This window comes from Colobus angolensis, unplaced genomic scaffold (assembly GCF_000951035.1).
Source record: "Colobus angolensis palliatus isolate OR3802 unplaced genomic scaffold, Cang.pa_1.0 Scaffold208, whole genome shotgun sequence".
Taxonomy (NCBI): domain Eukaryota; kingdom Metazoa; phylum Chordata; class Mammalia; order Primates; family Cercopithecidae; genus Colobus; species Colobus angolensis.
Window position 1 is genome coordinate 825,780 of NW_012115244.1, and position 24,805 is coordinate 850,584.

At 56.0% G+C, this 24,805-nt stretch overlaps 1 protein-coding gene across 1 annotated transcript in view; it reads left to right on the forward strand.

Annotated features, from left to right (window-relative positions):
- Window positions 1–24,805, forward strand: part of TTLL8 (tubulin tyrosine ligase-like family member 8) — a 48,499-nt gene that overhangs the window by 13,780 nt on the left and 9,914 nt on the right. The window contains exons 2-13 of the mRNA XM_011942270.1: window positions 358–492; window positions 2,364–2,455; window positions 3,029–3,167; window positions 3,955–4,028; window positions 5,994–6,122; window positions 7,341–7,455; window positions 7,920–8,045; window positions 11,395–11,581; window positions 18,355–18,503; window positions 19,457–19,697; window positions 20,777–21,197; window positions 21,956–22,571. Coding sequence (XP_011797660.1) covers window positions 358–492; window positions 2,364–2,455; window positions 3,029–3,167; window positions 3,955–4,028; window positions 5,994–6,122; window positions 7,341–7,455; window positions 7,920–8,045; window positions 11,395–11,581; window positions 18,355–18,503; window positions 19,457–19,697; window positions 20,777–21,197; window positions 21,956–22,571 — 2,424 coding nt within the window. The remainder of the gene's footprint in view (window positions 1–357; window positions 493–2,363; window positions 2,456–3,028; window positions 3,168–3,954; window positions 4,029–5,993; window positions 6,123–7,340; window positions 7,456–7,919; window positions 8,046–11,394; window positions 11,582–18,354; window positions 18,504–19,456; window positions 19,698–20,776; window positions 21,198–21,955; window positions 22,572–24,805) is intronic.

Below are 24,805 nucleotides of genomic sequence, written 5' to 3' on the forward strand. Positions count from 1 at the left end.
ATCTCAGACTTGACCCACATCTCAGACCTGACCCCAACCCAGACCTGACCCCCAACCCCAGACCTGACCCACATCTCAGACCTGACCCCCAACCCAGACTTGACCCCAACCCAGCCCTGATGCCCAACCCAGACCTGATCCCCCAACCCAGACCCGACCCCAACCCCGACCTGATCCCCCAACCCAGACCTGACCCTTAACCCCAGACCTGACCCACATCTCAGACCTGACCCCAACCCAGACCTGACCCCAACCCAGACCTGATCCCCAACCCAGACCTGATTCCCAACCCCAGACCTGACCCTCAGCGTGGGCCTCAGAACCCTCTCCATCCCCAGGGTCCCCTACACCCTCCAGGTTACCGCATAGCCACCACACCCTCTCCTCTAGGGGCCAGAGGAGCAAAGGGCGAGCTGTCGGAGGCCAGCACGGAGCCAGGGAGGAAGGGGCTCTCGTCGGCTTCTTCCAACGGAGACGGGAGAGAAGAAAACAGTGGGTATCTGCATTGCCTGCGTACCAGCCACTCACCCAGAGCAGTGCTGCAGCTCCCGGGCTCAGAGGCAATGCTGGCTGCAGCCTGCTGCCAGGAAATCGGAGAATCCGGGGGCGGGCACTTCACTGAGCTGTAGAACCAGGAGCCTTCTCTTGGAAGGTCCAGGCGTAGGACCCCAGGAGTGTTGGGGGGCGCTGGCTCCTGCCTCCTGCACCCCGATCCCACTGTCCACCTTCTTGGGAAGCTGGGAAATTAAACGTGTGGGTGTGAAGGGCTCCCTTGGTGGGTCATGGGGGGCCCTGTACTCACGTTTCTCTTCCTTCCTGCCCTTGCCCTCTTCAGGCTCGTCTTCGTTGCGTGGGTAAATGCTCCCTAGGGGTCAATGGCTGGGTTACAGGGCGGGCACATGCTTAGCTTTAGAAGGTCCCCCAACCATTTAAGGGCCCGATTGAGAGCTCCCGTGGCCCCCCCAGCTCCGCTGTCCCCACCCGCAGTGGGTGTCCTCACTGCCACCCCGGGCACTCTGGTGGGTGTGGCTTTAATTTGCATTAATTAAATCTCACTGGTTTTAATTTGCATTTCCAGACAGCTCAAGGTGTTGAGCTGTTTTTCACATGATTATTGGCCACTTGGAGCTCTCCCTTCCGGAGTGCGATTCTGGGTCTGCAGGCCGCGGTGAAATTGCGCTGTGACCTCATGGACTTGGAGGAATTCTCTGTATGTCCTGGATTCATGCTCTTTGTCAGATGGATGCAGCCTTGTCAGTCACTTCATGCTTCCTTTTGATAATCAGAACTTCTTAATTTAATTCAATCTATGTTTTTTGAGATGGCGCTGGTGGGAGTGTAGCAGTGAGGATGGCCGTAGGTCACTGGCATCATCATCTTGGTTTTGGTGGGTCTCAGCCAGCCTCTTTACGGCAACCTGTTTTATATAAGCAGGGTCTTTATGACCTGTATCTCATGCCGACCTCCTATCTCATCCTGTGACTTACAACGCCTTCACCATCTGGGAATGCAGCCTCATTTTACCCAGCCCCTATTCAAGATGGAGCTGCTCTGGTTCACACACCTCTGACACTTCTACCACCATTCCGTGGACCAGCGTCCGGCCACACGCCCTCTCTCACAGCTCTGGTCTCCATCACTGTAGACTGTGGATGAATTTTGCTGGCTTATGGATGGCGCCCCTCAGAATATGCCATTTCATGTCTGGCCTCGTCAGAGGCATGTCTTTTTTTTTTTTTTTTTTTTTTTGAGACACAGTTTCGCTCTTGTTGTCCAGGCTGGAGTGCAATGGCGCCATCTCAGCTCACTGCAACCTCCACCTCCCGGTTCAAGTGATTCTCCTGCCTCAGCCTCCTTAGTAGTTGGGATTACAGGCCTGAACCACTGCGCCCAGCTAACTTTTGTATTTTTAGTAGAGACGGGGTTTCACCATGTTGGCCAGGCTGGTCTTGAACTCCTGGCCTCAGGTGATCCACCCGCCTCGGCCTCCCATAGTACTGGGATTGCAGGCGTGAACCACTGCGCCCGGCTAACTTTTGTATTTTTAGTAGAGATGTGGTTTCACCATGTTGGCCAGGCTGATCTCGAACTCCTGGCCTCAGGTGATCCACCCGCCTCAGCCTCCCACAGTGCTGGGATCACAGGCGTGAGCCACTGCGCCCGGCTAACTTTTGTATTTTTAGTAGAGACGGGGTTTCACCATGTTGGCCAGGCTGGTCTTGAACTCCTGGCCTCAGGTGATCCGCCTGCCTCGGCCTCCCACAGTGCTGGGATTAACAGTGCTGGGATGACAGGCGTGAGCCACCGTGCCCGGCCTTGGATGCCTTATCCTTTGATTTGATGTCCTCTTTCCTCTTTTGCAGAATTAAAACAAGGAATTTCCCAAGACTTGGCTTCTTCCTCCAGATTAGACAGATATAAGATAGCAAGGCAGTTAACAGAAAAAGCTATCAAGGTAAATGCTCCTTGGGACTCTGGGGAGGGGGGACACTTTTTTAAAAGGACATTTGTTTTGGAACTTGGAATCTGTCCGTCTGGTCTCTGACTCACTGTGTCCCCGAGCTGCAGCCTCCTCCCTGTGGGGACTTGGCTGATGTTACCTTTTGTTTACTTACTTATTTTTGAGATGAAGTCTTGCTCTGTTGCCCAGGCTGGAGTGCAGTGGCACAATCTCAGCTTATCACAACCTCTGCTTCCCAGGTTCAAGCAATTCTTGTGCCTCAGCCTCCTGAGTAGCTGGGACTACAGGTGCATGCCACCATGCCCAGCTAATTTTTAGTAGAGATTTATTTAGTAGAGATTGTATTTTTTAGTAGAGATGGAGGTTTCACTATGTTGGCCAGGCTGCACTCCAGCCTGGGTGACAGAGCGAGATTCCATCTCAAAAAAAAAAAAAAAATTACATTATTGAGTGATGGATGCCCCCAAATCTCAGAAACCAGCACTAAAGAGCTTATCCATGCAACCAAAGTCTGCCTCTTCCCCAAAAATGATTGAAATAAAATAAAATATCCTCTTGCCATTTTAGGAGAAGAAGATTTTCTCTATTTACGGACACTACCCGGTGGTCCGGGCCGCTCTGCGAAGGAAGGGCTGGGTGGAGAAGAAGTTCCACTTTTTGCCCAAGTTCATTCCGGATGTCGAGGACGAAGGCGCTGGGGTTGCTGGTAGCGTATCGGAGGCGCACGTCTCAGCTCAGGGCGTGTGCGTCTGTCACAGGCAGCGGGGGTCGGCACTGGCCTGACTGTGGCGCCTGCCCCTCGGTCCTGGTGTGCCTGATGGGGTGTCTCCGACCCCAGGTCTCCATCGCCCTCCTGGCCTCCCCGCCCCAGGCGGTCGTGCCAGGCAAACTCTTTCAAGTCCCCAGCCCTGCTCCCTTCTCAGAGTCCCTGTGGCCCCTGCCCAGGCCTCCTCCTGCCCGGGCGATTTCTGTCGTCCTCTCTCTGCCTGGCCCCGGCCGTCCCTCCTCCAGCCCCAGGTCCCCAAATCCACTGCTCAGGCCCCCGCGGCGCTGGCTGCTCCTGGCTGACAGCTGCACAGCTGCGTCTGTGTCCTCTTGGCCCCACTGAGACCCGGATCAAATGTCCCCTCCTCCTCCACCCCTGCCCGTGGCCCCTCAGCCTCTGTCACTCCCACCCCCATCCCGGGCTGTCTCCACCGTTCCACACCCAGGGACACCTGGGTCTCCAGGAATCCCGGGCCCCCAAGCCCTGTCACAGCCGTGGCGAGGTTCTATGCAGTGGATGCTCACTGGATGTGTGGGGGCTGCCAGAGCGCCCCGAGCCTGACTCAGGACCCACAAAGGCACCTGCTCCACCAGGGCAAGGCCCCACCTGGAGCAAGGTTTCTGGAAGCAAACAAGTTGCTGTCCTGCCTGCGGTGGTGGTAACGGACACGGTGCGGGAAGTCTGGCTGAGGCTCCATGTTCAGGCCTCCCCCGTGTTTCGTTGGCAGATGTTACATGTGGCAAAGTCAAAGAAAATCAAGAAATGGCCTTGGAGAAAATAGACGACATCCACAACGTGATGGTACGTCCCCTGCGTGCATCGTGGTCAGCCGCGCCTCTCCAAGGCTTCTCACACCACCGCCCTGCTCCATGCCCACTCGCCCATGTCCTGGGGGGATGGCAGCCCAGCGGGGGCAAAGCCCTAGTCACAGCAGGGCCCCTTGACTGGGCAGCAAGGCCTGGCTGCCCCCAGGGGTGGGGCAAGCCCTTTGGTGCTGGATGAGCCGCTGTGCAGTGAGTGGACCCTGTCCTCCCAGCTCCCCTCCACCCACACCAGGCTGGCTTGCCGCGTGCACGTGGAAGCTGAGGGCACTGAGGCCCAGCAGGGCTTGGACAGCTCGGCCGGTGAGTTGCAGGATGGGGCCTGGCCAGCGAGTGAGCTGGGGTCTCCAGCACCACGGCAGTATGCCCCTCCCCACCTCCCCAGCCCCGCCTAGTCCCTGAGGGCTCCCAATCCTCCACCATAAAGAGGACGAAAGAGAAACCAGAGTGGGAGGCGACATTTGCAGTACTTAAAATTTAAAAGATCAAATATCCAGAATATATGAAGAACTCACAAATCGGCAATGAAAAGACAAACAGAGAAATGGGCCCAGACTTGATGAGGCGCCTCCCACACGGCCAGTGAGCTCGTCCTTCCAGGTTCCTGGAGTCAGTGCCTTTCCCATAGAGCGTCGTGGGTGCTCCAGCGGCTCCCACAGGTCCGTGGGCAGTGGTGTGGACACAACAGAACATTCCTCACTGTTCTGGAGGCTGGAGTCTGGGTCAGGGGCAGCGTGGCTGGGCTCTCTGAGAGTGTCCTGCTTCACGGGCAACTGGCTTCTCTCTGCGTCCTCACACAGAGGCAAGGGTTTTTCTGGGGCCTCTTTGTAAGGGTGCAAGCCCATCGTAAGGGGCTCAGGCTCATGACTTAATCCTAAAGCCCGCCTCCTATGCCATCGCCCTGGGGGTGAGGATTGTAACACGTGCATTCTGGAGAGACAGAAACACTCTGCTCATTGCGCCTGGAGGAGAGACAGCTGCAGGTGGCAGTTACCTGGTGGGGGTGGCTGGGGGACTTCGCCTCTGTTGATGATGCTGTTTCTCACCCGGTACACAGTGGTTAGTGGTTAGCAGTTAGTGTGCTATTATTTACACACACACACACACACACACACACATTTTTTTTGGGGGGGTGTGTGTTTTGAGATGGAGTCTCACTCTGTTGCCCATGTTGGAGTACAGTGGTGCGATCTCAGCTCACTGCAACCTCTGCCTCCCAGGTTCGAGTGATTCTCCTGCCTCAGCCTCCCGAATAGCTGGGATTACAGGTGCCCACCACCATGCCTGGCTAATTTTTGTATTTTTAGTACAGACGAGCTTTCACCACGTTGGCCGGGCTGGTCTTGAACTCCTGGCCTCAGGTGATCTACCCGCCTTGGCCTCTCAAAGTGTTGGGATTACAGGCGTGAGCCACTGCACCCAGCCTGGTTGGAATTTTGACTTAACAGATGCCATTTTGTAAACAGAAAAGCACCAACCACACGCCCCCAGCTCCACGCCCAGCCCCTCTATCCGCAGGGCAGGAGCAGGAGACCAGAGCCTGGGGCTCAGGGAGGGGTGTGCAGGGCCCACAGTGCAGGCCTGGGGGCTTCCGTCCTGGGGACGGTGAGCTCTAGGTTATGAAGTGTCGTGTCATCTCGGCAAGTGGTGCGTCCCCACACCCACGCAGACCCCACGCAGAGGGCTCAGGCCCCACCTGCAGCCCCACATCAGGGGTGGCTCCCCAGAGCCCGAGGCCCCTCCGTGGAAACCCTGCGTGGTCCTGGTTGCGCCCCACATCCCGTGCACAGGAGGAGCACAAGGAGCACTACTGCCCGCAGCAGAGCCCAGCTGGGATCCTCACGCTGCACGCCATGTACCCGCTGATGGGTCGCCGCGCTCCGTCCCGTCCTGGCTGGTGTGAACCTTGGATGCTGAGCATCAATAAAGACTTTCTTCTTGCCAGTCTAGGTTGGTAAAAAACGAGATGCCGTACCTCCTCTGGACCATCAAGAGGGACGCCATTGACTATCACAGCCTGATCTGCGACCAGATGCTGAACCACTACGCAAAGACAGCCTCCTTCACCACCAAGGTGAGCCGGCTGCTTGGGCATGGCGGGAGCCGGCAAGGGTGGTGGGGAGGGGCTTCTGCAGCCATTAGGGACCCTCGGTGGCTGGTCAGTGACCATGGGTGCCATTGGCAGCCACCAGCCACCTCCTGGGCGCCTCCCAGGACTCCTGGTCTAAGGCCGTGGCCAGAATCACTCAGTGCCCACCCCACTCCCTGCACCCCTGTGCCCTTTGCTATGTGTCTCTGGGTGAATCCGGGGCCACAGAAACCCCTTCCTCAGAGCACAGAGGCCAAAGATGGGGCTGAGTGGGGGCTGCCTCAGGGCGTTGGGTGCTGAAAGGGCCGTGGGTCCCCAGGGGAAGAGGTGCCGCTCCCCGCAGCACTGGGCACTCCGCCGCCTCCCCCGGCCTCCAGCCCTGCACAAGGCAGCTTCCATACCCTTCCCACCAAGGCCCAGGGCTGGGGCCTGTCCAGGACGCAGGGTGTGGGGACCCTGCTGAGGGAGGGGTCTGGGAAGAGGGGCTTCCCTGGCACAGAGGTCCCTCTCAACAGTCCAGGTGCGGCTGCCTCAGCACAGCGTGGGGCGGAGGTGTGGGACAAGGCTCCCTGCTGCACGTAATACCCCAGGGTCAGGCCAGCGCCAGTGCTGCTTCTGGAAACACGGCCCCTTCAAAGACCCTGTGTGCAGAGCCAGTCAGCGTGTGCTGTGTTTTCTGGGGGCCGGCCACTTTTTTCCTTAACGGGGTGACAGACCAGTCATTGGGGTGCGGGGACTTCACGATATACCTCTCTAACGGCGAGTGCTGCATTGTGTGTGGTGGGCAGTGCTGGGCGTGTGGCCGCATTCCGGGTTCGGCAGCCGGTCCTCCCTCTCCCGGGGCCTGAGCTGTGGGACACCCTGTGGCCCGTTTAGGGGCCTGGAGGGAGCCCCAGTGCCCACTACCCTCGGTGCCCTCAGCTGCAGCCTCCCCATTCCCCGGGACCTGCCATGCCCCCCACTGCCTCAAGGATGCTCTGAGCCTGGCCTGCACATCCACATACCGACTGCTGGGACCGGCTGGAGGGGGCGGCCTGGGGCCCTGGGGGACGGTGTGTCTGGGGGGGAGGGATCTGCCCTGGGGGTGCTGGGTGGTGCCCCATGGCCAGGCAAGTCCGAGGTGGACGGCCCGTCCTCGCCTTGTGAGCGAGGCGGAGCTGAGCTGAGCTGCCCCTCGTACCTAACGTGCCGCTGTCTCTGGAGATCGGGCTGTGCGTGAACATGCGGAGCCTGCCCTGGTACGTCCCGGCCAACCCCGACTCCTTCTTCCCGCGCTGCTACAGCCTCTGCACCGAGAGCGAGCAGCAGGAATTCCTGGGTAAGCGAGGAGATGGCAGAGGACCCCAGGGTGGTCAGCAGAGAGGCTTCTAGAAAGATCCCCCGGCGCTGAGACAGACTGATGGGGCAGGGTCTGAGGACAGAGGACCAGAGAGAGGCCTCCCATGGCCATGGTCATGGCATTACAGGGGCCAGGGACCCCGGGGAGGGAGGGCGGGCAGGCAGGGAGTGTGTGGTTCTGCACTAGGCCTGTGGACAGTGCGGCGAGCAGCTGGGGCAAGGCCAGCTCCGTGGTTGGAGGCCAAGGGGTACAGTTGGATGGCTGCAAACAGAGGCGCTGCAGGGAGAAGGGCGGGCAGAGTGGGGGTGTGGGAGCAGGCCTGGGCCCCACCGGCTGTGAGGGCGGGAAGTGGGGCGGGTCGGGGAGCGTCCATTGCCCTGGCCCCATCTCCAGTCCCCAGTCCCGGCTCGGGCAGATGGGGCGAGGCCGTGCTGTCCTTTCAGAAGACTTCCGGCGCACCATGGCATCCAGCATCCTCAAGTGGGTGGTCAGCCACCAGAGCTGCAGCAGGAGCAAGCCCAGGGGCTGGAGGGAGGAGGCCGGGAGCAGCGACCTGAGCAGCAGGCAAGGTGCGCTGGGCCGGGCAGGGCAGGGCCAGGCCACTAGAGCTCGCGGCCTCCACGGGGGCCCTCCCGCCTCCTGGGTGTGGTCAGTCCTGAGGGTCGCGGCAGCCGGGACCGGATGCAGCGATGCCTCAGACTCTCGATTCTCATGGCAAATGGGTTTTCTCTTCTAACCGTGGGACTAAACGTCAAAGTCACCCCGTTTGTAAAGCACCTGGCTGTTAACGCAGCCCCGGGACATCCGAGTTCCACACTCACCGCCACAGTCCCGTGCCGTGGATGTGGTTCCAGCCTGTGGTCAGAAGCCTGCCCTGCCCCACGGCCACCATGATGCCGCATCCTGAGTCTCCCCAAAGGGGCCCCATGGGAGAGGACACAGGAAGCCCCAGGGCGAGGCGCCCCGGGTGGTACAGGGATGTGAACCAGCCACAGCTGTTATGATTTTGGACAAAACCCAAATCCTTTTTGTGGTGGTTGGTTTTAATAAAATGTACTTTCTAGAGCAGTTTTAGCTCACAGCACAGCCGAGCAGAGGGTACAAGATTTGCCACACTCCGCTGCCCCCGTGCCTCCCCCACCGCCAGCATCCCCCGCCAAAGCAGTGCGTTTCAGCTGTTGACAGATGAACGTTGGTGCATTAAACTTTTAGAGTGTATTTGAGCAAACAGTGATTTGTGCCAATCAGACGACTGCAGGGCTCCACCGAGGGGAAAACCCTTCTAAGTAAACGTGGAAACGGAGGAAATAAATCCTGATGGGTGAACGTTGGAGCGGTGGCCTTGTTTGTGCTGAGTGACAACTGGTTCCCAGCTGGCTGCCTGTGATTGGCTGTGCTTAAGTTTCGTTTTCAATTCTGAGTTCGCTTGTGGTTTGCGTTTGTCAGAGACGAGGTCACTTGGGCCACCTCAGTCTGATGGCCTCCTAATTAATGTTTTTTTTTTTTAGAGATGGAGTCTCGCTCTGTCACCCAGATTGAAGTACAATGGCGTGATCTTGGCTCACTGCAACCTCCGCCTCCTGGGTTCAAGCGATTCTCCTGTCTTAGCCTCCCGGGTAGTTGGGTGCCCAGCACCACGCCCGGCTAATGTTTTGTATTTTTGGTAGAGACGGGGTTTTGCCACGTTGGCCAGGCTGGTCTCGAACTCCTGACCTCAGGTGATCCACCCAGCTCGGCCTCCCACAGTGCTGGGATTACAGACCACCGCACCCGGCCTAATTAATGATTTTAACGCAATTGGTGAACCTGCAGTGACACATCATGGTAACCCAAATGGTGTTACATTCTACAGGCTTGGACAATGTATGATGCCGTGTATGCACCATTCCAACATCAGACAGAGACGCTCCCTGGCCCTAAAACTCCCTGCGCTCTGTCTCTTTACCCCCCCACCCAGAGCTCCTGGCTACCGCTGATGTCTTTCCTGTCTCCGTGGTTTTGCCTTTTCTAGAATGCCGTTCGGTTGGAACGACGTAGCCTGGAGCCTTTTCAGATGGGCTTCTTCGACTTAGGAATATGCACTTCAGATTCCTCCAGGTCTTTTCATGACTTGAGAGCTCATTTCTTTTTAGGGCTGAGTAATATTCCACTGTCTGGATCCACCACTGTTTACTTATCTATTCACCTGCTGAAGGACATCTCAGTCACTTCCAGGTTTTGACTATCATGAATGACGTTTCTCTTGATATCTGTGTGCAGGTCTTTGTGTGGCCATGAGTTTTGAATTCATCTGGGTAAATACCAAAGAATACACTTACTGGGCGGCATGGCAAGAGTATGTTTCATTTTGTAAGAAACTGCCAGAATGTCTTCCAAAGTAGCTGCACCATTTTGCATTCCCACTAGCAATGAGGGAGAGTTCCTATTCTCCACATCCTCACCAGCCTTTGATGTGGTCAGTGTTCTGTTTGCAGCATTCTCCCGGGTCTGTATTAGTGTCTCATTAGTGTCATGATTTTGTTGTGAGACAGGGTCTCACTGTGTTGCCCAGGCTCTTCTCAAACTTTCAGGCTCAAGTGAGCCTCCTGTGTCAGCCTCCCAAAGTGCTGGGATTACAGGGGTGCCCAGCCTCCATTTCCTTGTGAATTTCTGAGGATATTTTATAGAAAAAAATTTGTAGATATGGAATTGCTAGTCCATAGCGGTATATGATATCGAGCATGTGTTCATACGCTTGTTTTCCATCTGTATGTATTTTTGGTGAGGTGACTGTTCAGATTGCTCATTTAAAATTGTTTCCTGGCTGGGTGCGGTGGCTCACACCTGTAATCCCAGCACTTTGGAGGCTGAGGTGGGTGGATCACTTGAGGTCAGGAGTTTGAGACCAGCCTGGCCAACATGGTGAAACCCCATCTCTACTAAAAATACAAGATTATCCAGGCATGGTGGTACACACGTGTAATCCCAGCTACTCAGGAGGCTGAGGCAGGAGAATCACTTGAACCCAGGTGGCGGAGGTTGCAGTGAGCCAAGATCTTGCCATCCAGCCTGGGTGACAAGAGCAAAATTCTGTCTTAAAAAAATAAAAATAAAAAATAAAATTATATTTTCTTGTCGTTGAGTTTCAAGAGTTCTCTGTATACTCTAGGTAATATTCCTTTATTAGATGTGTGCAAGTATTTCCTCCCAATCTATGGCTCGTCTTCTCATTGTCTTGACATCTTGATATTGTCCTTTACAGAACAGAAGTTTTTCTTTTTTTTTTTTTTTGAGACGGAGTCTTGCTCTGTCGCCCAGGCTGGAGTGCAGTGGCCGGATCTCAGCTCACTGCAACCTCCGCCTCCCGGGTTCACGCCGTTCTCCTGCCTCAGCCTCCCGAGTAGCTGGGACCACAGGCGCCGGCCACCTCGCCCGGCTAATTTTTTGTATTTTTAGTAGAGACGGGGTTTCACCGTGTTAGCCAGGATGGTCTCGATCTCCTGACCTCGTGATCCGCCCGTCTCGGCCTCCCAAAGTGCTGGGATTACAGGCTTGAGCCACCGCGCCCGGCCCAGAAGTTTTTCATTTTAATGACATTGAACTTATCAGTAATTGCTACTGTGAGGAGCTGAGGGTCTAGCGGCGGGGTCCATATGTTTCTTGTGAGGACATAGCACTCACAGAGCCATTGGAGGTTGAGACCATTCAGGAGGGAGGAAGTCACCTGCCCAGACGGAGGCGTGACATCCAGGGTGGCTGCCCAGAGAAGCTTGGTTGGGTATTGGAGTGCCCGTCTGGGGGTCTGGGATACTTGTTGGGTATTGGAGCACAGGGGGAGTGGAGCGGACTTTGTCCATGGCTTTAGGCCTCACCCCTCGAGGCGGGCAGGACTGTCCCTGGGTGGGGTTCCCACTCCATGTGCCTGTGTCTGGGTTTCAGATGCCGAAAATGCTGAGGCAAAGCTCAGGGGTCTCCCGGGGCAGCTTGTGGACATTGCGTGCAAGGTGTGCCAGGCCTACCTGGGGCAGCTGGAGCATGAGGACATCGACACGTCGGCGGACGCCGCAGAGGACCTCACCGAGGCCGAGTGGGAGGACCTGACACAGCAGTACTACTCCCTCGTTCAGTAAGACTTGCACAGGCCCCTGGCATGTGTCGGAGCCGTGAGTGTGGACTGCAGGAGCTTCAGGGGCAGTGCATTGGGTCACCTGTCTGGGCATTAGGTTACCTGTGGAGTATTGAGTGTTGGGATGCCTGTCCTGGCATTGGGACTCCTGTCTGGATGTCTGGGATACTTGCTGGGTATTGGGACATCTGTCTGGATCTTGGGGCTTCTGTCTGGATGTCTGGGATGCTTGTTGGGTATTGGGGTGTGTGCCTGGATCTTAGGGTGCCTTACAGGTGTCGGGGTGCCCAGGCGCTCTGTTGCCTGTCCCACCAGGCCCCTGATGACTGTCGAGAGGATGATACCCCCTCAGGAGGCCTTTAGGGAGTAGCATTGTCTTGTGTATCTTCAAAATCCAGAAAGGTATGATGTCATTTGAGCCCCCACAGCCTGAGACAGGCAGGTGGGGTTTGTCTGTTTCGCAGCTGGGGCACCTGCCTCACTCTTGGCATCGGTGAGTGACTGGCAGTGGTGTGCCTGGGCCCAGAGCTCAGCAGCTGGCAAGTGACTGGCAGAGGTGTGCCTGGGCCCAGAGCTCCTGGCAGCTGGCGAGTGACTGGGAGAGGTGTGCCTGGGCCCAGAGCTCAGCAGCTGGCGACTGGCAGAGGTGTGCCTGGGCCCAGAGCTCCTGGCAGCTGGCGAGTGACTGGAGAGGTGTGCCTGGGCCCAGAGCTCAGCAGCTGGCGAGTGACTGGCAGAGGTGTGCCTGGGCCCAGAGCTCCTGGCAGCTGGCGAGTGACTGGCAGAGGGGTGCCTGAGCCCAGAGCTCCTGGCAGCTGGCGAGTGACTGGCAGAGGGGTGCCTGGGCCCAGAGCTCAGCAGCTGGTGAATGACTGGCAGAGGGGTGCCTGGGCCCAGAGCTCCTGGCTCACTGACTCTCATCATCACCATTCACCGCTCCAGGTGTCCAAAGGCTGACCCTGACCTTCCTGCCCCTGCTGAGGGCCCAGTTCCTCCTGGGGCCAGGGGTTCTGCACTCCCTTGGCAGTGGCCACCAGAGAGAGGAGCTGGGCGGAGGTGGGCGTGGCCCCCCCCCGGAGCATGAGCAGCTGCCGGCCACTGGGAGAGTCAGGAAAGTGACTTGATTCAGAGGGTCTGCAGCAGCTTCATGCTTCATCCCAGGGTGGTGTTGGTTCTTTTGTTCCTTTCTTCTTCTTGTGAATTAATCAAGTATTTTTCTTTTCCTTTTATTGAGGGATTACATAACTACAGTTAAGGGCACGCAGTGTATAATCGTATTTGTACATACGGACGAAATTTTGCTTACGTGTCCACCTGCGTAGCCACAGCCCATTTGAGACGGAGGACGTTTCTGGTCCCCCGTCAGCTCCTGTTAACCTTTCTTGGGAGAACCCCCACAGGGGTCACACCTATTCTGGCTCCTGCAGCCATGAACCAGTTTTGTTTTCAGATTTCACATTTGGGGAATAGTCTGTGCTCTCTCGTTTATGACTTCTTTTACCCAACATAAAATCTGGGAGGTCCATCCACGCTGGCACATGTAAGATCCGTGAGGTCCATCCATGCTGATACACGTGAGGTCTGTGAGGTCCGTCCATGCTGGCACATATGAGATCTATGAGGTCCCTCCACACTGGCACACGTGAGATCTATGAGGTCCGTCCACACTGATACACGTGAGGTCTGTGAGATCTGTTCCTACTGGCACACTTGAGGTCCATGAGGTCTGTGAGGTCCGTCCACGCTGGCACATCTATAGTTATGAGTTTTGTTCCTTTTGAAGGTAATGTCTTTTCCTCTTGATGCTTCAGGATATTCTCTGTCTTTGGTTTTCAGCAGTTTGATTATAATGCTTCTACAAGTAGTTTCTTTGTATTTCTCCTGGTTGAGGTTTCTGGGGCATTTTGATCTGTGGGTTGGAATTTTTCCTCAAATTTAGAATACTCTAAGCCATTATTTCTTGGATGTTCCTTCCGCCCTATTCTCTCTCTCTTCTCTCCTTCCGGGGCTCCAGTTACGTAAGTGTTAGTGCTGGGATTACAGGCATAAGCCACTGCACCCAGCCTAAATCTGTAATTTAAAAACTTTCCTACAAAGGAGGATCCAAGGCCATAATGGTTTCACTAGTTAATTAAATTTAATTAATTCATTTATTCAAATTGATTCCAATAACACACAAATGCTTTCAAGTAACAGAGAAGGAGAGAACATTTTCTAATCATTTTATGAGGCCAGAAAAGCCTGATACCAAAACTTGAAAAAAAGTAAAATAACAAAAAAGTATAGGCCAATATTTCTCATGATTACATATATACAAAACTTTAACCAAAATATTATTTAATGAAACCAGTGAAATGTGAATGAAATAATACATCAGAACCAAATGGGCTTTATTCCAAGAATGCGAGGTTGGTTTAACATTGAAAAGTTAATCAGTGAATTTTATTACATTTGCAGAATGGAAAAGAAAAGCTGTAAGATCATCTCAATAGGCAAAAAAAGAAAAAAAAAGAAAAAGAAAAAAAATCACCTCAAGAGGCAAAAATTGATGAAACTTAATACCTGTCCTTGTAAATTTGTTTAGCCAACTTGGAAATGAAAAAACTCATAGCTCACTGCAACCTGAAACTCCTGGGCTCAAGCAATCTTTCCAACTCAGCTTCTCAAGTAGCTGGGACTCCAGGCACATGCCACAATACTGGCTATTTTAAAAATTTTTTTGTAGAGACAGGGTCTTGTTATATTGCCTAGGCTTGTCTTGAACTCCTGGCCTCAAGCAATCCTGCTTTGGCCTCCCAAAGTGCCAGGATTACAGGCGTGTCTGACTACACACAGCCAGGTCTCTTCATTCGAAAGTTTAAGAGTCCAACAGCTAATATATTTCTTAGTGGTTATATACTATTGAGAGTGTTCTCCTTGAAATCAGAATGAGACAAAGTTGCTCACCATCAGACTTTTGTTCAGCGTAGACTGAATGGTCTGACTAGTTTAATAGTACAGGAAAAAAAAAGTAAGGCATAAAGATCAGAAAGGAGTAAATAAAATTCTTATTTGTAGATGATATGATTGCTCATACCGAAAATTTAATATTTAACTAATTTAAATAAATGGTGATGTATTAAAATTAAGTGAAATCAACAAGGTCACTGGGTACAAAGATAATATACGAGACTCCATCGTATTTCTATGTTCTAGCAACAAACTGTGAAATGAAATTCTAAAAACACAATACACTAACATCAAATAACAACAAACCTCTAGAAATAAATATAGCAAAATACATTGAAGACCCTAAATTGAAAGTTATGAAGTTAAAGTGACAGTAAATACCTAATAAACGTGTGTGTGTGTGTATATATATATAACATGTTAATGACTTAGAAGACTTAATAGTGTAGATATATTTGCTTTTCTCAGACTAATCAACAGAGTCAGTGTAATCCCAGCCAGAATCCTGAGAGGTATTTTTTTTTGCAGGGCAGGGAGGGGGCAGGAGGAATTAATGAACTGATTTATATAGAAATATGAATGATTTAAGAAAAGCCAAAACAGACTTGATAAAGAAAACCAAAATCAGAGGACTTGTGCTCCAAATTTCAAGACTTACTCTAGATTTACAATAGCGAAGATGTGATATTGGGATAGGGCCAGTGTAACAGAATAGAGTCTGAAGATAGATCCTCCCGTCTGCGGTCACTGCATTTAAGATCATTAGGGAAAGGTTGGTCTTTTCACTATATGGTGCTCCAGCAGCGATCAGCCATATGAAAAAAAATGTACCTTGAATTCTGCTTCACACATACACAAAAATTAGTTTGATATATCATGTGATATGTGAAAGGCTTTTAAAACTGGGAAAGCAGTGGGCCAGGCACTGTGGCTCACCCCTGTAATCCCAGCACTTTGGGAGGCCGAGGCGGGCAGATCATGAGGTCAGGAGTTCAAGACCAGCCTGGCCAATATGGTGAAACCCGTCTCTGCTAAAAACACAAAAATTAGCTGGGTGTGGTGGTGCATGCCTGTAGTCCCAGCTACTCAGGAGGCTGAGGCAGAAGAATCTCTTGAACCCGGGAGGCAGAGAGGTTGCAGTGAGCTGAGATGGTGTCACTGCACTCTAGCCTGGGGCAACAGAGTGAGACTCTGTCTCAAAAAAAAAAAGGAAAAAAATAAAGAATGGCTGTTCCATAGAGCAGCCCCGAGGGCTGCTGGTTGTCCTCGAGTCCTGGAGGAAGGGTAGCAATGCTTTCTGCCCCAGGGCACAGATAAAGATGCACTGTGGCTAGGAAAAAAAAAAAAAAAAAAAGAGTAAAAACTGACATCACCAAGTGTTTGCTAATGTGTGGAGCAGCTAGAACTCTAGATACGGCTAGGGGAGTATAAATTGGCACAACCCATTTAGAAAAGTCTTTGACAGTTTCTTTTATGTTTAGGCATCTACATACCCAATGACCAAGATAATCCATTCCAAGGAATTTATGCAGGAGAAATGGAAACATGTGTCCTCAGAAGGACTTCATTCCTGATGGCCCAAATCTGGAAACTGCCAAACTGTGTTCAAGAAGGAGGGACTGAGCCACGCTGCAGCGTGGATGACTCTCACAGTCCTGTCAAAAGAAGCCAGACACAGGCAGGGCGTGGCGGCTCACGCCTGTAATCCCAGCACTCTAGGAGGCCGAGGCAGGGGGATCACCCGAAGTCAGGAGTTCGAGCCCAGCCTGGCCAAAATGGTGATATCTGCCTCTACTAAAAATACAAAATTTAGCCTAGCATGGTGGCTCATGCCTGTAATCACAGCTGCTTGGGAGGCTGAGGCAGGAGAATCGCTTTAATCGGGAGTTGGAGGTTGCAGTGAGCCGAGATCATGCCACTGCACTCAAGCCTGGGTGACAGAGCGAGACTCCATCTAAAAAAAAAGAAAAGAAAAGAAAAGAAAGAGGCCAGACACAAAGGAGCACAAATTGTGTGGTTTCATTGACAGAAAGTTCAGGAGCAGGCCAGCCCCGCCTGCAGTGATAGCCTGGTAACTGGTCTCTGTTGCCTGTTGAGGAGCCGAGGCGTTCCTGTCTCGATCTGGGTGGCGTGCACACGAGCGTAATGGATGTACACACTGTGCAACTTGACTTTTTCGAGGATGGCAAGGTGCACCCCACTGCGTTTTCTTAGACCTGAATTAAAAGGAAGACCCAGGGGTGACCACCAGGTGGCAGCATCGGACCCCCGCAAGTCCCTGTGGCCGTCAGGAGGGTGTGCGTGCAGGGGAGCTTCCCAGCTGCTGCCGGAGGGGATCTCTCTGGGAGTCCCTGGTGCCTCGGCCCGTCAGTCCTCACCTACTGGGCTCAGCTGGGATCCCTGGCAGGTGTGCCCCGGGGTCAGGACCCAGAGAGCCCTGGCTGTGGCCCCTGGTCGCCGTCAGCATCTGGAGGCCCGTGCTTATTCTCTGACGAGTTTGGGGTGTGCATCTTATAGTTCCTGGACCTTGCCAGCTCCTGTGCGGTGCTCCGCTGGGCTCCTGAGTGGCTCTGTCCCTCACTGCTCGCAGCCTTCTCCCCACAAAGCAGGGGCAACACAGTGACGCGTGCACTTGTGGGGAGGGTGGTCCTGCCCAGATACCACCTCCCAATGTGAGGGCTGTCGCAGGCTCGGGGCTGGGCTGTGCTGGGAGGCTGTGAGGGATTCCTTCCCGCAGCTCATCCTCCTGAGTGAGTCGCTGTAGCCCCGTGTCAGTGGGAGCTTGCTGGTATCCTGGGCGACCTTGGCTGTGACCAGCATGGTGGACATCATGGGTGACCCACCCTGTTTAGACCTCAATAGTTTGGGGCTGGCCTGTGACCCACCCTGTTTAGACCTCAAAAGTTTGGGGCAGCAGGAGTGCACCCCTGAGTTCTAAAAGCCACTCAAACAGCTCTAGTGCCCCCTCTCCTTATTCCCTGTAGTTATGATGACTTCTTGAGTCTAGCCGGTGACTGCAAAGGGTCTTGAGTCAGACTGATCTTTTTTTTTTTTTTTTTTTTTGAGACGGAGTCTTGCTCTGTCGCCCAGGCTGGAGTGCAGTGGCCAGATCTCAGCTCACTGCAAGCTCCGCCTCCCGGGTTCACGCCATTCTCCTGCCTCAGCCTCCCGAGTAGCTGGGACTACAGGCGCCGGCCACCTCGCCCGGCTAGTTTTTTGTATTTTTTAGTAGAGACGGGGTTTCACCGTGTTAGCCAGGATGGTCTCGATCTCCTCACCTCATGATCCGCCTGTCTCGGCCTCCCAAAGTGCTGGGATTACAGGCTTGAGCCACCGCGCCCGGCTGAGTCAGACTGATCTTAAGCTCGCAGGATGTGGCACTGGCAGCTGGCAGGGAGGCAGGATGTCTGCACGGGCCAGCCGCTTTCCTACCAGGGGTCGGTCCCAGGCACCACCAACCACAGGCAAAACCTGGGAATGGCTGCATCTGCCCCTGGCCTGTGTCTCCCACGTTTCCACCATGGCTATGCCTCCCGCCCCGTGCCTCCCACCGTTTCCACCCAGGCAGGGTGCTGCTTGGGGACTGTGGCTGGCTCCGACCCACACACTGGGGTCCCCAGTGTCTTAACACAGCCCTTGTCTGGAGCAGCCTCACAGGGCTGTGTTTTCAGGTGTCCATACTGTTGGCAGAACTTCCTGGGCCGACCCACAGCCCTTTCCCACCAGGTCAGTCCCAGACCATCCTAGAGCCGAGTGCCTGCTTGGTGGGTGAGGCGGGACCCAGGCCTCCAAGTCTCATGCACTTTCTGGATCTTGCTTTGTAGTGGCGATGCTTTCATCTCCGATTCAAGAAATTACTTTTCGCAGTGCCAGGCTCTGCTGGATCAAATCACGTCCGTGAACCCTCAGGCAGACATCGACGGGTTCCGGAACATCTGGATTATAAAGCCCGCGGCCAAGTCCCGGGGCCGAGGTGAGTCCCCTGGTGCGGGCGCTCCCTGCACCTCGTTCATCACGTTCATCCGGGCGAGATAAGTCCCCTGGTGCGGGCACTCCCTGCACTGAGTTCATAGCCACCAATGCCCGCACTTGATGCCAGGGGCCGTGAGTGAGGGGCAGTCTCAGGCCCACAGCGCCACAGGGAAGGAAGGGTGGGAGCAGAACGCTGAGGCAGGCGTGGGGGTCAGGACTCCAGCGCTGGAGCAGACCTGGAGGCATCTTCACAGCGTGTGTTCCAATCACAAGGCTGCATCTGGGTTGACGGGTTAATCAGGATTTCCTCCTCTATTCACAAACTGGTCTACGCTCTTCTTTTTATTGTTTTTATTATTATTACGTTTTTGAAACTGAGTCTCGCTCTGTCATCCAGGCTGGAGTGCAGTGGCATGATCTCGGCTCACTGCAGCCTCCACCTTCCAGGTTTAAGTGATTCTTCTGCCTCAGCTTCCCGAGTAGCTGGGACTACAGGTGCCCACCACACCCAGCTAAGTTTTTGTAGTTTTAGTAGAGATGGAGTTTCACCATGTTGGCCAGGCTGGTCTTGAACTCCTGACCTCAAGTGATTCACCTGCCTCGGCTTCCCGAAGTGCTGGGATTACAGGCTTGAGCCACCATGCCCATTCTCCTGGCTCCCTTTTAAAAGTATCTCTGTCCCTGCCCCTTCACTGATCTCTGTGTCCCCTCTGGAGTCCCAGAGGCTGGTTCTGTTGGGGGAGAGCCTGGGGGAGACTGGCACTGGCTTCAGCCTCATCCATGAGCGCTAAGCCTTCCCTGTCCCTGGTCCCCCCACCAGCAATGCTGCCTGCTGGCGCTGGACAAAGCCAGTGCAGGTCTCAGGGCCAAGCTGCAACCCTGCCCCAGGGCTCAGGAGCTCAGTCCCGCTGCACAGTGGCTGGGCATGCTGGGTTGAGCGGTGGCCTCTTGCAGACATAGTGTGCATGGACCGTGTGGAGGAGATCCTGGAGCTGGCGGCTGCAGACCACCCTCTTCCCAGGGACAAGTGGGTGGTCCAGAAGTACATCGAGACGCCACTGCTCATCTATGACACCAAGTTCGACATCAGACAGTGGTTCCTCGTCACGGACTGGAACCCCCTGACCATCTGGTTCTACAAGGAGAGTTACCTGCGGTTCTCAACACAGCGCTTCTCCCTGGACAAGCTGGACAGGTCAGTGCGGTGGGCGAGCTGGACGCCTCAGGCCAGGGAATGGGCTGCTGCCCACCTGGCTGGGGCAGCTGCAGTGAGAAGCAGCACGGGCAGGACCCCCTCACTGCCACCTGCCACCACGAGAGGCACAGATGGGGGGAAACTGAGGCTTGGGAGGCTGATGACCTCCCCCAGGGACAGGCCCAGGCCCACTGACCTTCAAAGCCAGCACCCTACACCCCACGCTGTCTGTATCATTTCTGGAAAATCTTAAAAGGCACCATTTTGCCTGTGCCCAGGGGGATCGGAATGGTGTGGGCAGCACCTGGGCCCCGGTTCAGGGGCGGTGGCGTGTGGGGCGCCCTGGTGGAGGCGAGTGTGCTGCCCGGGGTGGATGGACCCCTCCTCACCCGGGACCCCTCGTGGGCAGGATGGCGAGAGCCTGCAGAGTCCTCAGGAGTGTGCTGCCCACACGGTGATGCCTGCCAGCCTCTGTCTGCACCAAGGCTTCCTCTGACCATTGTGTGGTTCTCACTTGGTGTGAGGCGCTAGGGGCCCTGATGGCTGGGCAGGAAGGGGGTCTGCTTTTCAAGAGAGTGAGGATCCAGGGAGGCCCGAGAGTCACACAACAGAGACCTTGCAGGGGAGTTAACTCTGGCCCAGGCGAGGGGCTGCGGTCATGCCTGGTGGGTCATGCTTGAAGTCACACCCAGAAGAGGCTTGGGAGGAGTCGGCCAGGTGCTTTGACCCTCACCTGCTCACTGCCTCTGGTCCAGTGGGCCTGGAGGGGGTCCAGGAACTCACCTGTGCAAAAGCAGCTCCCAGGCAGTGAGAAGCCAGGGCCCCCTTCCAGCACCCATTTCTGGGCCTCCAGCCGTGCGCCGTGCGCCTGGCCAATCCCATGGTCTCTCTGAGCCTTATTTCTCCATCTGGGACAGTAACACTCATCCCAACTGGGCCCCTCCAGCAAAGGGTGGGAGTCCTCAGGGGCAGGGTTCTCTAGAGCCAGCTGGGTGGACGCAGTGCGACTGGGAGGACCGGCCTTGGGTGCCCTCCTGGGCTGACGCAGGCTGAGCACCTGCCCCTTGTCCCCGCCACAGTGCCATCCACCTGTGCAACAACGCCGTCCAGAAGCACCTGAAGAATGACGTGGGCCGCAGCCCCCTGCTGCCCGCACATAACATGTGGACCAGCGCCAGGTTCCAGGAGTACCTGCAGTGCCAGGGCCGTGGTGCCGTGTGGGGCAGTGTCATCTACCCGTCCATGAAGAAGGCCATCGTCCACGCCATGAAGGTGGCCCAGGACCACGTGGAGCCTCGCAAGAACAGCTTTGAGCTCTACGGGGCCGACTTCGTCCTTGGAAGGGACTTCAGGCCCTGGCTGATCGAGATCAACTCCAGTCCCACCATGCACCCGTCCACACCGGTCACAGCCCAGCTGTGTGCACAGGTGCAGGAGGACACCATCAAGGTGGCCGTGGACCGCAGCTGTGACGTTGGCAACTTTGAACTGTGGAGACAGGTGAGCCACGTCCGCCCCTGCCCGGGCGGTGGGCGCCATCCCCTGGGGGGTTTGGTGGCTGCCCGCCATGCGGATGCTTTGCCACCTGGTCACTGGGTGAGGGTGGAGGCCGCCAGCGCCGCGGGGTCCATGGAGGACGCCAGTCCTCCTCTGTGACCACGCTCGGTCCCGCCAAGGGTCCCGGCCTGTCCTGCTCTCCCATGGGGCTCAGTGCCTCGTCGGCACCGAGGAAGGGGCTACCCCAGGCGTCTAGGCAAGCGCAGTGGCTCAGGCTCAGTGCCTCCGTCCAGCTTTCCTCCCTCCTGTTCCCCATCTCACCCAGTCCTGACTGGTTAGAGGTGGGGGCTCCATGCCTGCAGCCTCAAGGCCCCCTATGCTGCTCCTTCGCTTTGGCCTGCAGTGCCTACTCCACTCCGAGGATCTTTCGGGGGGCCTCCCTGTGCCTGCAGATGTGCTGGAGCCATTGGGAAGCGTGGCCAGTGCCTCTCTCTTGAGACCTCTTTGTGGCTAAACTCAGGAAAAGAGCAGCCCAGTCCCTGGGTGTGGGGCCCCCCAGGCTGACCCCCAAGCCCCTTGGCTCCCCACGGGTTCTCCAGAGCCTGGGAGCCTCCTGGCGGTCTGCATGGGACCCCAGGTGTTCACTCCTGAGTCAGGTGGGGGTCTGTGCCCCAACCAGCCCCTCCTGCACAGACCCCTCCTGCATGGACCCCACCATCCCAGCCGCAGCCCAGCACCCACAACCTGTTCCTTCCCCGCAGCCTATGGTTGAGCTGCCCCCATTCAGCGGGTCCGACCTCTGCGTGGCAGGCATCAGTGTGAGGAGAGCCAGGAGGCAAGTGCTGCCTGCCTGCAACCTCAAGGCCTCGACCTTGCTGTTGGACACGCAGCCACTGGAGGCACAGGGCCCCTCGGCCATGCCCGACCCTGCCCAGGGATCCCCACGACCAGCTCTCCAGCGAGACTTGGGACTGAAGGAAGAGAAGGGGCTCCCCCTGGCCTTGCCGGCACCCTTAAGGGGGCTGGCCCAGAGCAGTGGAGCCCCGCAGCCTACCCGCACCAAGGCTGCTGGGAAGATGGAGCTCCCGGCCTGCCCCTGTCGCCATGTGGATGTCCCCGAAGCCCAGCCCAGCAAACACTGGAATCCAAACCAGCTAAATGCACACCCCTTGGCACCTGTGCCACAGAACCTGAAGACAGTGGAGGGTGCCCTGCGTCCGCCGCCCGGAGGAAAAGGTAACCTGCGCCGCTCGCAGTGCGCTGTGGCGTTGGGGGCCGTCTACTCCATCCCCAACCCTCGCCAGCAGCCGCTGCTTCCTCCAGAGCAGGGCACAGGGCAGGCTTCGGTGCTGGGACCCGGGGTGTCCCCTGACAGAGGTGCCGGTGGGAACCGGGGAGCGGGGTTGGGGCACCTGTCCTAGCCCGGCACGGAGGTCTTGGAGTGGGGGGGAGTGAGAGTGCCGGACAGGTGGATAGTGGGGTCCCCTCTGTAGAACCTGGCGGGTGATGCTGTTGTCTCCACACCTCTGGGGTGTGGTGCGGGTCGGGAGGATTTGAGTTAGGACCTTGAACAGCTCCATGAACAGCACCAAACTCCCCGGCTGAGTGAGGTGGCAAAAGTGACTGCTGGGCTCTTGTGTGTGGTTTTCTGAAGGCTCCGAGGGGCTGAGATGACAGCTCTGAGCCACCATGGCCGGCCCCATCGGGCTCTTCCGAGCCTCGGCTAAACGTTCAGACGTCAAGGGTTGCCACAGGCTACTCTTGGCCTCAGAGTCGCTGAGAAGGACGTGGGGCAGGGTCACGGCTGGCCGGCAGGGCAGCATCGCCCTTTCCTCCCACACGGGGGTCTGTACGATGGCGTGATGGGGGTCTTTAGGTGGCGTGATGGGGTGGTCTTTTTTTTTTTTGAGACGGAGTCTTGCTCTGTCACCCAGGCTGGAGTGCCGTGGCGCTATCTCGGCTCAGTGAAAGCTCCGCCTCCCAGGTTCACGCCATTCTCCTGCCTCAGCCTCCCAAGTAGCTGGGACTACAGGCACCCGCCACCACGCCCGGCTACATTTTTGTGTTTTTAGTAGAGATGGGGTTTCACTGTGTTAGCCAGGATGGTTTCGATCTCCTGACCTCGTGATCCGTCCGTCTCGGCCTCCCAAAGTGCTGGGATTACAGGCGTGAGTCACCACGCCTGTAATGGGGTCTTTACGAGGTTGTGATGGGGGTCTTTAGAATAGCGTGATGGGGGTCTTTATGAGGGTGTGATGGGGGTCTTTAGGCAGCGTGATGGGGTCTTTAGAATGACAAGATGGAGGTCTTTAGGACAGCATGATGGAGGTCTTTACGAGGGTATGATGGGGGTCTTTAGGACGGCATGATGGGGGTCTTTACGATGGCGTGGAGGGGTCTTTAGGACGGCATGATGGGGGTCTTTACGAGGGCATGGAGGGGTCTTTAGGATGGCGTGCAGGTGTTGCCGCCTCCCTGATTGACGGGCTGGGACCCGCTCACGGAGATGCCTCTTTCCCCAGAGGAGGCGAAGTTCCTCCTGCAGCAGCCCCATGGCTACGGCCCGCAGGGCACACGCCCAGGTGTGGGGATCACTCAGGAAGGCCCGTGACGTGGCCCCCAGACACCAATGACCTCCCCAGTCCCCACGTGGTCTGCCCGCCACAGGGCAGTTTTGCCGTAAGCAATGTTGCCGACCAAAGGAGTTTATGTTCCCCTTTACCAGGTCACCAGCGGGAGGCAGCTGGAGGCTTAGCCCGGTGCCGGATTCTCGTGCTGAAGAGGAAAGATTTCCTCTGCCTTTGATCCTCACATACCAGCCGTGCCACCAGGGTTCTCCCTCCAGACCCTTCTGCCCGGTGCTGCGAGTTCCCTGGGCAGATTGCTTGCCTTCGGAGTCCGCACAGATGACTGTTGATTCAACCTGGCATTTTGACACCACCTTACAGAGGCCTCTCCCTTTCCAGAGCTGTGACATTTCCTCACCACCCACCAGCTGCTTCCAAAGCCGACGCCACGTGTCTGAGGCGCCTCTCACTCGTGGGTGCTGGCGTCCGTGCGTGAGTCGGGTTCCTGCTGTGGTTGCCATGCACAGCAAACAACTCCAACCTGTGCGTACGAGCATTTCGCGGTCAGGCGAGGGCACGGCCGGGAGTAGCCGGGCTTGCTTCCAGACTCCTGGCTGGGCTCAGGCCAGTCCACGTGCTCCTCGGCCTTACGCTAGTGGCTACCTGGGGTGTATTTGTTCCGTGACAGTCAGGCAATCATACCGGTGCACTCAGAGCCTGTGTGTGCTGCAAAATGCCTGTGGCGACAGGGTCACCTGGCCTAGTCCGGCCAGCAGGACAGGAAGTGCACGCTGCCCTTGGAGCTTGTCGGCTTAAGAACAGCAAACTGCTGGGATCACCTTGAATCTGCACATCTTGGGAAGAACAGACTTTTTTTTTGGACAGAGTCTTACTCTGTCGCCCAGGCTGGAGTGCAATGGCGAGATCTTGGCTCACTGCAACTTCCACATCCTGGGTTCAAGCGATTCTCCTGCCTCAGCCTCCTGAGTAGCTGGGACCACAGGCGCCCGCCACCATGCACAGTTAAAATTTTGTATTTTTAGT